We start from the raw sequence: 14,289 nt of genomic DNA, 5'->3' as shown, positions 1-14,289 counted from the left end.
GAGGCTGCTGGTTTATGAAATGGTTGTGTATAGAAGCTTAAGAACCCTGTTTTCCAGTGCTGGGGAAAGCCTGCCTCGCCTGCCTCTCTGATGGCGGTGTCAGTGGTCCATGTGGCCAACTTAATGAATTGCCTGGAGCTGTGTGCAGACCTCCATGCAAGGGCCAACGGATGAGGCAGAAGACGCCTTCAACTTTGGAAGGAGTTTGGTTATGCAGTGACTCCCTGTTCTGCCACATTGGCCCCTTGGAGAGAGGGTTGGAGGGAAAAGGACTGGGAGAATGTGTGTCCCCTTGACATCTTTTGAGGTTGTATCTGTCCCATTGCCAATATTAGAGAAAGGAGAAGGGAGCATCTCTTTCTAGAGGAGAAGCCAGGAAAAGAAAGCAAAATGCAAAAGATCAGATTAAAATCAAAGGAGTTTTTGTTTGTGATTTGTGTGTGTGTGTGTGTGTGTGTGTATGTGTGTGTACGTGTGTGCACGTGTGTGCATGTGGTAACTATCACATTTTGGAGGGAAAAGAGATAACTTGACAGAGTTATTTTCCACACCCCCACCCCCTCCTCTTGCCTCTGTTGTGCTGAAATATGTACAAATAAAAAGATCTGAATTTTGGAATCAGGAGAACCAAAGTTTAGTCTCCCATTCTGTCGTTGATCAGGATGTGATGTCAGGGAAGTCAGTTTTCTAGTATGAAATGGGAAAAATAATAGGTTCCAAGAAGCTCGAGGAAGGTAATTCCCAACACACTATACAAACATCGGGGAAAACAAGGAAACCATTTGTAGCAAATCTATTTATGTTACTTTTGGGAGCCTTTTTGTCAGTCTCTAGATTGACAGGCACGATCCTACTTTATTTCTTCTCTCCATGTCATTTCCTCTAGTACCACTCGCAAACTGAGTAAAGCCCAGAGTCCTACAAGGCCCCTGTGGCTACCCCCTCACCGCCTCTCCTCACACTCTGTGTCCCTTCTGCTCTGCCACCCTGGCCTCCTTGACGCCCTCTGTCGTTCGGCAGCTTCCCACCCAGGGCCTTGACTTTTGCTGTTCTCTCACCAGGAAGGCTCTTCCTCAGATGGCTGCAGGGCTCACTCCCTTCCTCAGGCAGGTCCTGTTCAAATGACACTCCAGAAAGTCTCTCCTGGCCTTCCGTATGGCGAAACGTTCCTGCCCTCACCACTCTATCACTCAACCCCTGCTTTATACTTCATAGTGTGTATCACCTCCTGTGGTATCATATGTTCATTTGCTTCGTGTGTCATCGCTCACTAGAATGTAAGCTGTAGGAGAACACGGATATCCCAGCACGAAAACAGAGTCTGACACATGGGCTCTCAGTAGACATTTATTGGGAGAATGAGTGAGTAGTTTACTGTTAGCACATCTTAACCTCTTAGGAGACGTAAACCTCTGGACCCCACTTCCTCACCTCTTACTTCACCTGCTGCAGTTAGTGTAGTCCGCTAACCCTCCAGCATAGCTCTGAGACCAGCGGCCACTTTCTAAGTATAAGCAATCCTCTGGAAACTTCGCAGGCCTTATTTTGTCTCTCTTCTTCCACCTACTCTCTTTCTTGAAGCTTCCTCCTGACATCAGCTTTGCCTCGCCCTCTCCTGCCTCTGAGAGCCTCCTCGGGGTCCTTTTCTGGGCTCTCTTCATCACTAGTGATGAATTTAATCACTTAAATTCTGGGATTCTCGGGGCGCCTGGGTGGCTCGGTCGGTTAAGCGTCCGACTTCGGCTCAGGTCATGATCTCACGGTCCGTGAGTTCGAGCCCCGCGTCGGGCTCTGTGCTGACAGCACAGAGCCTGGAGCCTGTTTCAGATTCTGTGTCTCCCTCTCTCTGACCCTCCCCCGTTCATGCTCTGTCTCTCCCTGTCTCAAGGATAAATAAACGTTGGAAAAAAAAAATTAAAAAAAAAAAAATTCTGGGATTCTCTTAAGATTCAGCCTGGAAAATATTTTCTCCTGTCTCTGCATATCATATCACGTTATCCTTAGATGACATCACACATACACACACACACACACACACACACACGCACGTGTACATACATGCACAGATTGGCACATCTCCTGATAGGGTGTCTCGCGATCAGCTCATATTCAGCACGCCCAAAACTGAACACAGTTTCTCCCACCCTGTCCCAAGTTACTCCTCCCATATCCCCGTCTGGGAGTGTTAGTGGCACAGCCGTTCACCCAGTCATTCCATTTTATTCTTCTAAATGGCCTCTCAATCACTACACAATCTCGTAAAAATGAGTTCTTACTCGTTCGCCATTCCAGCTGATTTGAGGCAGGGGTCATCAGTAGATGCTAAAACCATGAGGGAGGTGGTGGTTAGGGAACAGGATTTTCACATGGGCTCAAGATATTACCCCACAGGTTGCATATTAATTACAAAGGAGGAATGCTACTTTTAAGATGGAGACATCTGTTACCTTTCAAACTTTGAGCACCATCAGTTGCTGGGCAACGTGGCCTTACATGTCTCCTGATATTAAGAAGTATACATCAACTGTATAGTTTCCTTGCCAAAAGTATTTAACATAAATCTAATCGTGAGGAAACAAACTCAGAATATAGGACATTCTTTTGGCAAGACAACTGGCTTAGATACTTAGGTCAGTGTCATGAAAAACGAAAAAGGCAAGAGTATTGTTCTAGATTGTGACTGAAGGGACAGCAGCCAAATGTAGTGCATGACTCCCAATTAAATCTTGGATTGAGGGGGGAAATCTAAACAGCTATAAAAAACATTTTGGGGGTGGCAACTGAGCAAATTCAAATACGGACTGTAAATTATATTGAATCATTGTTAATTTTCTTAGGTGTGATAAAGGTATTTTTGTTGTGTAGGAGAATGTCTTTATTCTCAGGAAATTCCCAAGAATTTGGGGCTGAAATGTCTTGATTGATATCTGCAACTTTCAAGTGATTCTGTAAACAAAAATTGTGTGTGTCTGTACCCATGCATGTGAGAGAGAGAGAACAAATATGGCTGAAAGATAACTGGCAGATCTAGGTCAGAGTTATAGGGCTGTTCATTATTTGTTCTTTCAGTGTTTTGGTAGGTTTGATAAATTCAGAAGTAAAAGGGGACACGGGGAAGGGGAGCATGTGAATGTAGACATGGGGGAGTTGAAATGAATATGTGCCGATTACCAGCCGCATTTCTGCTTATTTTATTTTTTAATATAAAACATTAAGTTAGAAATAACCACCCCTCCCACTCCCCTCCATGCAGGTCTGATTGTGTGCCTTCCTTGGCTAATGTGGTGACTACATATGGATCTCTGGATACAATTCTTTGTTTGTTTGTTTTTGAGATGGGGGGTGGGGGGGGGAGGGGGAGAATCCCAGGCAGGCTCCTTGCTGTCATTGGAGAGCCCAATGTGGGGCTTGATCTCACAAACTGTGAGATCATGACCTGAGCCAAAATCAAGAGTCAGATGCTTAACTGACTGAGCCACCCAGGCATACAATTCTTAATAGCACAGGAAAAATATCATGCCCCTTCTCTCTGGCCTCCATGGTTTCTGATGAGAAATTTACTGTCATTCATATTGTTTTCCCTCTGGCTGCTTTCAAGTTTTTTCTTTCATTTTCAAAAGTTTAATTGTGTCATGTCCTGGCATGAATTTATTTGGGTTTGAGATTTGCTAAGACTTTGTAGAATTATGTCTCTTGACAAATTTGGGAAGTTTTCAGCCTTTCCTTCCCTCCCCTTCTCTCTCCTCCGCTCCCCTCCCCTCCCCTCCCCTCCATTCCCCTTCCCTCCTTCAAGAGAGAGAGTGCATACACCCAAGAGGCAGAGAGGGAGAGGGGGAATCTTAACTGGCTCCACGTCTAGCGTGGAGCCCACTGCAGGGCTTAGTCTCACAACCATGAAATCATGACCTGAGCTAAAATCAAGTCAGATGCTTAACCAACTGAGCCACTCAGGCACCCCACAGCCATTTATTTCTTTAAGTTCTTTTTCAACCCACCGTTTTTCTTCTTCATCCAGGCCTTAGATGACAGAATGTTAGATTTTTTTATGGGTAGGGTTGACCTTGTTATCACTGGGCCATGGTGAAAGTCCTGACTTTTCACCAGCCCTCTCCTGACATCAGCAGGGATGCAGAGGGGGGGTGTCTTATTTCTGTGAGGTAGGGGTGTAAGTCCAGGTTCCCTGTTTTGTCTCCACTTATTTCTTGTGTGTTGGGGGGAGGGTATTTGTTACTGGTTGGTGGGAGTGAAAGACCCAGCTTTCTACTTGGCCTTCTTTGACGCCTCTGGGCAGGGGTATTGGGGAGCTTTATTATAATAAAACCCAAACCTTTTCAAGGATGGGAGTCTAGACTCCCCACTTGACTTTTCTGGTCAGGGATGAACCCACTGTTTTTTTGTGGTGTCAGTCTGGAGTAGAACGATTATTGTCTAAAAGTTTTCTAATTTAAAAAAAAATTTTTTTTACATTTATTTTTGACAGAGAGACAGAGCACAAGTGGGGGAGGGGCAGAGAGAGACAGAGACACAGAATACGAAGCAGGCTCCAAGTTCCAGGCCGTCAGCATAGAGCCCGATGTGGGGCTTGAATTCACAAACCGCGAGATCATGACCTGAGCTGAAGTCAGATGCCCAACTGACTGAGCCACCCAGGTGCCCCTGTCCAAAAGTTTTCTGTTTGCCTAGGTTGCCCTTTCCCTGGTCCTTTGGCCAATGAGAGTAGGTTTTGTTGGGACTTTTTTGTCTGCCTCCATTGGCATTTACAGATGGTTGACTTCTTCAGCTCCAAGTCTAGAATGTAAGAGATAAAAAGGAAACCCAGGGAACTCACCACTGTGTCGTTCTTCAGGTCTCAAGGTCCCTTGCCAGTCTGCCTTCTTCTCTTCACCTTTCAGAACCTACATATGTTTGTTTGTTTTAATTTTTTTTTATTAAGTAAACTCTGCCCCCAACAGGGGTCTTGAACTCACAACCCTAAGATCCAGATCATGCTTCTCCGACTGAGCCAGCCAGGCGCCCCTACTTTATGTTTGTTTTTTATATAACATCCAGAGTTTTTAGTTGTATTTAGCGGGAAGAGTAGAGAACAGTATGTCTGTTCCATGTCCCAGATGCACAAGTCCCTGCAGTCGCAAATGAAAGGTCTTTGTGGGCTGGGCTCTGCCTCATTGTCCCCAGATGACCTCCTCCTTGGTCCAACCATATCAAACTACTTGTAGCCCCTTGAACTTGTCATGCTCCTTCAAACCTTCATGTTCTTGCTCTTCCTTAGCCTCGGATGACTTTCCGACTCCTTTCTTTGTCTGCCTGTGGTGTTTCTGTTCTGTTCTGTTCATACGGGTTTTCTCTGTGAAATCTACCTGGACAGTTCATACACTCTTTCCTTGGGCTAAATTTTGCCTCTTCTGTCCTTTTCTCTAACCGGACCATGAATTACCTTTGAGGGCTGGAGCCCTATTCTGTATATCCTTGTCCTCAGTAACTGGCATAATAGTTACTTAAGAATTGTTTATTGGATATGGGGCGCCTGGGTGGCTCAGTTGGTTAAGCGTCCGACTTCGGCTCAGGTTATGATCTCACAGTCCGTGAGTTCGAGGCCTGCATCAGGCTGTGTGCTGACAGCTCAGAGCCTGGAACCTGCTTCAGATTCTGTGTCTCCATCTCTCTCTGCCCTTCCCCTGCTCATGCTCTGTCCCTCTCTGTCTCAAAAATAAATAAAACATTTTTAAAAATTTAAAAAAAATTGTTTATTGGATAGATGGATGGATTGCTATATTTCTAATATCCCACCTGGGTTATTATTATATGTTTATTATATGTTTATCCCCTCACCTCCCACAAAACCCCCACTTATGTTCACCCCCTGTGTGTGACTCCTACTTCTACAGTGGAGAGAGAAATCCAGCAGCTTGCCTGAAGGCAGGCCTCCTTGGACTATGGCAGGACTCCATTGGCTTCTGTTAGCTGTACCATGTTCGTAGCTTTGAGTGACTCTGAATGCAGAACTGGTGGAGAGTTTCTGGCAAAAGTATCTTATTGAGGATGGAGCCATCGTTTTTATTATGTCAGCGCCTAATAAAGCCACATCCCAACCCAGGTACTTAATAAATATTCCTTAATGATAACGAGGAGATGAGTCTTGATGGCTAATTGCTGCCCTTCCTTGCTGAGATGCATTTCCAGAAGTGCTTTGTGGATCCTAGAAGACTTTCACTTGTCTACATGTTTAAGTAAATCTGGGGCTGGGATGGGAAAGCACTGGTTTAACGTCCTAAATTAATGTGAGAGGTTGGTTTTTAAGGATCCTTCTACTCACTCTCTAGTATGAGATTAAATCATGACGGCTTGACCCCCTTACTTCTGCATGGTAAGCCACAAAGCTCAGTGGACACAGTGAGCAGAGCATCGAACTCTGCCTTGGAAGCTGATGGCAGTATGTTTCTTAAAAACTTGAAAGTGTTTTTCTCTTTTTAGTTCACAGGGACCTCGTTTAAGGGAGAGAACATGAAAGGGGAGAAAGAAAATGGGTGCCAGAGAGGGGGCAGGGTCTAAGCTGGTGGTTGCAGCCAGCCAGGGATGAGACCCACAGCTGGAACTGAGACTGTGACAAAGAGCGTCACACCTCGTAGCCATTTCTGTTCATTTGAGTTTTCCTTTCAAGTATGTGTGCACCCTTCCCTGTGTGCGTGCGGAGCGGCATGAGTGTTCCGGGGGGAGCCAGCTCCCAGAGGGTGGGAGTGAAGTGTCAAGAGCCGCCCTCCCACCCCAGACGCGTATATTACAGACAACATGCACAGTTTGGGGATTTGCGTCAGTTCTGTGGGGCTTCTCTTTCACAGACGGACTTCTAGGAGTTTCTGGGGAAATGAAATTTCTGAATAATATCCTGGCTCTTCTGACTAAACCACTAAGGCAGAAAGGAGGAGAGAGATGGTCTTGGACCTCCATCTGGATGAACGCAGCCCTCCTCATTGGACACACATTTATGGGTCAACTTTGAGTCTTTCAGAGTTTTTCCGCAACAAGCAGAGGCCTAAACTTTAAAAGCTGTGTTCTGCTTTGCTGCATTTCCTCGTGTCCCATTCTGTTAGCATGGAAGCTTGAGGTGATTTTGACTCCACATTGCCGCTCACTCCAACATCAAGGAAGCCCAGGGTGTACGTTTATCACCCCTGCGTCTCTTTTACCACTTGCCCCCCCATGGCTGTGGCTTACAGCACAGCTGGCTGGATGCGCATGGGAATGCCTTCTTGACCCCAGACCCCTTGCAGTGAGAGCACCGGCTGCCCCACCTCCAGTCTCTCCCCAGGCGGACCCGAGGAGCCTCTCACAGGAATCCTGATAAAAACCCAGAGGGAGAGGGGCTGTTGGTCCCTTCTGTTGGAAGTACCTATTGAAGTTGCTGAACGTGCTCTCAGAGAGCAGTTAGCGATGGGGAAGGAGTAGCACAGAGCGAGTGGGGTGTTCACGGACTGGGAGAAACCAGCACACTTGTCAGGAGGTTGAGACAAAAGAAGAAAGTGGAGACAGAACTAGACCTGGGTTGGGGTCCGCCACTGTATGAATGAATGACCTGTAACTGTGGTGTTAGTTTCATCACCTATAAAATTGGAAGAAGGGTCCCTACCTCGTGGGTTGTTAAGAGAATCCAGGGAGATTATGATGTTGTTGTTACAAAGTGAAAAATCATTTTGGGGCGCCTCGGTGGCTCAGTTGGTTAAGCGTCCAACTTCAGCCCAAGTCATGATCTCACGCTCCGTGGGTTCGAGCCCTGTGTCAGGCTCGGTGTTGACAGCTCAGAGCCTGGAGCCTGCTTCAGATTCTATGTCTCCCTCTCTCTCTGCCCCTCCCCTGCTCATGCTCTGTCTCTCCCTGTTTCAAAAATAAATAAAGATTAAAAGTAAATAAGTAAATAAAAACAAAATGAAGTAGTCTTTGTGGGACTGGTAATTACTGTCTTGAATTCTTTTCTTGGTCCTCACTTCTGGTTCTCTTGATCAGGCCCTGAGCAGCTAATGACTTTCTCTGATCTTCTCAATACCCCTCCCGCTTGTTTCGTAGTGTCCGTGCTGAAGGCTGCGCCATGAGCTCCACGGTGAGCCCCAGCTTCTGAACCGTGGCGTTCTGTGCCTGCGGTCACTTTGAACCCCTCCTCTCCGCCTTCTTCACACCTGTGTATGCTCAGTGCTGTGGTTGAGCTGACCTTTCCACATTGCCTGCACTCAGCCCCATGTCCGAGCAGTGTGTGTAATTGAAGCCTCCTTGCCTCCCCATCCAATAGGGTCGTCCTTCTCTACTTTTTGAAGAAGTTAAGAAATCTATCCAGTGGAATGGCAAGAAGTCTGACCTGAGGGTGAGATAGAGTGAAGCTATAACCTCACTTTGTCACTTGCTGGCCTTTCCTACCCTCTGGAGCCTGTCCTTATCTGTAAATTGGATTGTTACCTACCACAGGGATGAATCATTAGGAATATAAAAGTAGATAACATGTTTAAAATATCTAGAACAGTGCCTGCCACATAAGTAGGCACTCCATAAATATTCATCTCTCCTTTGCTATTACGTGAAGATTCCCTAACCAAACAGGAAGTCCTGTATATGAGAACCAGTTCTGCTTTCCCCATTCTTTGATGCACTCCCCTTCCATCTAGAAATTCTGTGCTTTTGTGAGTTACTTTTCCAGAAATTGGATTTGTGCCTTACCCTTTGGGATGGCCGGTGTAAGTTGTTGAGGCAGCAGGCTAGCCAGGGTTCTAGGTAGATCATCTGTGGCTGTGATACCAAAACTAGCAGGTGTGTAGGAATTGAACCCATGATTCAGCTACATCACTGGGTTTGGTGACAGCAGCACCTCACGTTAATGTGTGTGTGCACCACTGGCTTCAGAGCACCCACTTTTATTTGATTCTTACAAGGGTTCCGAGAGGTAGGCAGATTCTCACTCTCCAGAAGAAGAAAAGGAAAACTGGGAAGGAGTCCCCTGTGTCACACCGGTAGTGATTGGTAGAACAGGAAAAGACCACAGACGCCTTGATTTTCTATCCAGGACTTCTATGTTTTGAACCCAGATGAGAACCAAAATTCTGGCTGTTCAAGTGAAAGCTTAGAGTTCTACCACAGACCCGTCTAGCTTTCCTGTCACTACTGTATGCTCTGTTTCCATTTCTTACAAGAATATTCATTAACTTATCGAATGAATTACATGCTAGGCAATCTAGACACTGGATACTGTCAGAAACAAAGGAAATAGACATGCCCTGATGGAACTTGTCCTAATGGTGGGAGGCTGATAATAAACAAGTTAGAAAGATGTGTGCTGTTAACTGTAAAGAATGTCACTCGGTGATGAGTGCTATGGAGAGAAATAAGAGAGGAAGCTGGGGGTGGGATGGGGCAGACACTGTGAGTTTTCACTTTGATTCTTTGTACTTATTGTCTCATCCCTGTGATACGCCCTCTGAGAGTGGTCCATCACACCCCAGTACCAGATTTCTACATGTCAGGGCTTTTGGAGACTGGTTTTGAAGTTGAACCAGCTTTACCCAGCGAAAGCAGGTGCAGGAGCTGTCTGCTTACCCACTAAATTGCTCAAGACTACCCCAGATCAGAGCTGGGATAGCCTGGATAGTGCCTTGGAATGCTCTGGTAGGTTGGGGAAGGAGCCTGTGCTGTTTTTTCCTTAGAGATTATTTGTTAAATCTATAGCTCCCCCTGCTGTTAGAAAACAGGGTAGGCTCTTAACTGATTTTTTTTTTTTTTTTTTTTTAATGATTCTTTTTTATCCTAAGATTTAAGAAAGTTTTGTTTTTTAAATAAGTACTGCTGGGACATTTAGATCTTTCTTCTGGGACTGCTGTTGCTGAGGCCCAGCCCCCAGGAGCAGGATGGGGGGAGGAAGCACAAAGGCCCAGGCAGGATAGGGTCATATCTGTGCTCCTGCTACTTTTAGCTTCTCTGTATGCCTGCACTCCTACCACAGCCAGCAGCCTAGCAAAAGTTATCTCCACACACAGTTTCACAGCTGTTCTGAAATTCTAGGGCAGCAGAAGTGAAACTGACCATGGTCTTGTAAATTTCTCTGCTCTTGCTATTGTTCCCTACTTGAAGTGAGTCAGGCCTTTTCATCCTCTTACCCTCAGGGTGTCCCAACTCCTCATTTGTCTTTATAGCCAAGTGTTTGACACAAAACCGTCTTCATGATGCCACATTTGAGGAGATTTGGTCTTGGTTTGGCCTTGTTTGCTGAGTCGAGAGCTGTGGGCTGTGTGGTGGTAGATTCAGACCACAGTTGAGTCCTCAACGGGGCCTGTAGTGAGCCCTTCTTGTCAGCTGCTGGCTGTGTGCACCAGGGTCAACCAGACAGTCACTGTGAAATTCTTTTAGTCCTTAGAGATGAAATTCAAGGTCATTTTAGCTGAAGTGAAAAAGGAAATGGCACCCAACGAGACCTAGGTCTTTCTGGTGTAACTGCCCTGTTCAGTTTGGTCACTTTGGGAGTCCTAATGAGGTTGAAGGAGTAAGGTGGACCCCACACGAGGCTGTGCTCCTCCCAGAGTGAGGTGGGGCCCAGCAGGCATTCTTGGAAGATTGATCAATAAGGATTGTGCAGCTAACAGTCTGGTAACAGGTCCAGGATACTTTTTTTTTTTTTTTTTTTAACATTTATTTATTTATTTTCGAGAGAGAGAGACAGACAGACAGACAGAGCACAAGCAGGGGAGGGGTAGAGAGAGGAGGGAGACACAGAATCCGAAGCAGACTCCAGGCTGTGAGCTGTCAGCACAGAGCCCAACTTGGGGCCCGAACCCATGAATCATGAGATCATGGCCTGAGCCTAAGTTGAATGCTCAACCAACTGAGCCACTCAGGCGCCCCTCCAGGTTACTTTTTTAAGCTATATTCCATTTTTGCACTTTATACAGCCCAGGCTTAGGTAGTGACTGTTCTCGTTAGGAATAAAGTAACCAGAACTGTTTTAATGGGGCAACTGAACCATAAAGATATGTGCTTACTCAGGTGCCATGTTCTTCTTCACTTCCGCTGATAAGAATTAGTATTTCTAAAATTAACTTGAATTAAAATGTCTTCTCCACCGTAAACTATAGCTGTGCACATGATGCTTCATAAAAGTAATTCTTTTATGATTCTTTTCTCAACAGCTTTGAAAAGTCCAGCTGCGTTTCATGAGCAGAGAAGGAGCTTGGAGCGGGCCAGGGTAAGACCTTTCTTCCCCAGGGGCCTCCAGAGTGCATTTGCAGAGCCCATTGTATTGCTGCTGTATTCCTTCCAGTCTAGTGCGCCCTGGGGCCAGCCCTCACCTCGTTCTAGACCGGAGGCGCTGCCTTTTTCTATTCTGTCCCCACCCCAGCCACCTTGTGGCAAGATCTGAAAACGGGATCAGAATTTCTCTTTTCCTGCACTTAAGGGTATATGATGATTAGCAGTCCTCCCTCTTGTGGCTCTGGAGACCGCCGGTATTTCCCCGTCTTTAATTCCACTTCACCTTTTGTGGATGTTAGAACGCGAACAGCAGCCATTGAAAAGCTTGCTGAGGGCTGGTCCTCCCGAGTCTGTGGCTGCACTGCCCACACCTCTCCAGGACGGGCATTCCGAGGGACAGAAAAGGTCTCTGTTGCCCAGAGTAGCCAGTGTCCACTCAAGGCTGTGGAGGCAGAAGCAGGGCCCCTGTCTGAGCCCCAGTTCATGTTGCTGCACCTGGCCTGCCGCCTTGTCCCCCCTCAGTTTCAGTTCCCTCAGGGACCTGAGGGGGATATTCTGCTGCCCAGTGTGGGCAGAGATGGGGAAGTCACCAGAACATGCTTCCCCTCTACCCCTTCACTTTTTTCTTTTACAAAAAGGCAAGGAAAGAGAACCTCCCAGTAGAGGACCCTATAGGCCATGGATCCTTAAGACTCTCAACTCTTTCAGAGACTGAAATATTTACCTCTAAGACTTTCTTACTGTCTTTATTTTATTTTTTTTAATTTCTAACAAGAATTATGAGTAATTCTTAGAGTGAGCGGGAAGAATGAGGTCATGGACACAGAACAAAGCAGCAACAAACTCTGCCGTTGGAGTTACTGGGAGGAGTGGAGAATACGGCAGGGGTGGGGGGGCGATGGCATTGCCCATGCCCCCAACCCACTTGCAGTAAGACTTGGTGCCATTACCTGGACTGCTTCTCAGTAGGCAAGGAGTTCATTGGAGCAGATTAGAACAGCTCTTATTTTACAGAGTACTTTTGTGAGCAGCACGACATCATTTTGTGGTTGATGCCCACCTCCGCTCTTACGAATTAGGTGCTCTTTGTCTTCATTTCATAGATGCAGCTAAGAGAGATTAACTAAGCTACACAGCTAGTAAGTAGCAAAGCTGGGACTCAAACTTTGGCCTGTGGATGCCACATATTTTCTTAATTAGTGCCGTATTCTGCCTTGGCTTTGGCCACTGTTCCCAACTTCAGGTGGCTTAGAAAAGAAGACTTGTGGTGTCCAACACCTGTTCTGCCACCTGCAGCAGCCATGGCAGTACAGTTGCCCTCTGCAGATGGGGCAGAGCGATAGGCCCAGAGCCCACAGCCACTTTAAACCGTCTCCTAAAGAGCTCAGCACCACCCCAGGGCTGGCACAGGGCTGCCCAGTCGGAGCACCAAGTCTTCACCTTTACCACACACTGTGTGCTCTGGTTTTTTATTTTCCGCCCTCGTCGACCTTGTCCTGTCCTATGTTGTCTTAGCCTGCCCTGTGCTGGTTTTGACCCGGTAATGGTCTTGACCTATGGTTTGAAAAATTCTGGTGCAGAGGTTAAGAGCATAGACTCTGGAGTCAGATGGATCTGGGGCCACCTGTACATTAGAACACAAGCACCAGGCATGTGCTGGCTCGGACACTGTTACGGGAATGGTTTAGTTCACCTGGAGTTGCAGAGATGCCGAAATGAGGACACTGGACTTTAGGGAACTAGGGCTATGACACCGTGTATCAGAATTAGTATTCCATATGGCGGCCACTCAGAATGAGTGGGAAATGTTCATGAGATCATACAGTGCTACCTTTTTTTGAACAAGGCATAAAATTATATTCAGTATAATTACAACTCTTTAAAATTAGACATCTTCTGCCTGGAAGAATGGAAGAAATAAATATCCCAAAATACTAAGTGGGTGATTAAAATTTTTTATTATTGTTTCACTTTCTAATTTTCTAAATTTTCTTTGAGGAACATAGTTATTACTTTTATGATAGTACAAGTAATAAACTTTTAAGAAAAAATTAGCGTTCAGCCTCAGAGAGACAAATAGTCTGGATAGATGGGTGGTGCCCTGGGCAGGTGCATTGGGAATGGATGTGCCCCTTCCCCCAGAACTCCCCTTGCCTCAGAACCCTGCAGGCTCCAGGCTGAGATCAGGGGGCCTACAGAGGTGACCAGCCACAGACACAGCAGCCACGGCTGCTTTTTGGTTCTGTCCATTCCATAACTTGTATCCTGGATTTGAGATCTTCTTGGTGTGTTTTTTCTGTAGACAGAGGACTATCTGAAACGGAAGATTCGTTCCCGGCCAGAGAGATCGGAGCTGGTCAGGATGCATATTTTGGAAGGTGTGTTAGGCCGGAAATGCTTCCTCCCCTTACCCTCGCTGTTTTCACCATGCATCACCCACATGTCTTTTTCCCTCTGTCTTCTCACTCCCATTTCTGGCGACAGTGGGTAAGCCGAGCCTTAGCACGGTAAAACAGCAGGACTGTGGTAGCCACCACTGCTTCTGACAGTTCCCAAAGCAGCAGTCACATTCTCTCATGCCGGCTTGCCCTTTTCTCCTCTGGCTGGGTGGTGGCCCCGGATCTTGTCTCCCCTTGGTATGAAGCCTGTTCTCCAAAATCTTTTAAAGATGCAGTTACTGTCTCTTCTCCTCCACTCATTCACTCGCACCTTCATTCAGCAGTCACTCAGACCTCTGTGACGCAAGTGGGCCCATGGCAGGTATGCTCCGCCAGACCCCATCACACACTTCTTTCCACATTCTAGTGAAGGAGCAATTCTGGCTGCTGAAAACACTGTGACTCAATTCTTTTTTGTTGTTGTTCTGTATTTATTTACTTGAGAGCGTGCACGCATGTGCAGGAGCATTAGAGAGGGGCAGAGGAAGAGAGAGAGAATCTTTTTTTTAAAGAACCAGTGCGTCCTTTTTTTTTTTTTTAAGTTTGTTTATTTTGAGAGAGAGCAAGTGTGGGAGGAGCAGAGAGAGGTGAGGAGAGAGAGAGAATCCCAAGCAGGCTCTGCACCGCTCAATGC

General features: G+C 46.4%; 1 protein-coding gene across 1 annotated transcript in view; it reads left to right on the top strand.

Moving 5' to 3' along the window:
• MRTFA (myocardin related transcription factor A) overlaps positions 1-14,289 on the top strand; it is a 103,901-nt gene that overhangs the window by 73,037 nt on the left and 16,575 nt on the right. Inside the window, exons 3-4 of the mRNA XM_049627554.1 lie at positions 11,157-11,212; positions 13,520-13,595. Of these exons, the coding sequence (XP_049483511.1) occupies positions 11,157-11,212; positions 13,520-13,595 (132 nt within the window). The remainder of the gene's footprint in view (positions 1-11,156; positions 11,213-13,519; positions 13,596-14,289) is intronic.

The sequence above is a fragment of the Panthera uncia genome, chromosome B4 (assembly GCF_023721935.1).
Source record: "Panthera uncia isolate 11264 chromosome B4, Puncia_PCG_1.0, whole genome shotgun sequence".
Classification (NCBI taxonomy): domain Eukaryota; kingdom Metazoa; phylum Chordata; class Mammalia; order Carnivora; family Felidae; genus Panthera; species Panthera uncia.
The sequence above is the reverse complement of the archived record's forward strand: the minus strand, read 5'-3'. Positions and strand labels throughout refer to the sequence as shown.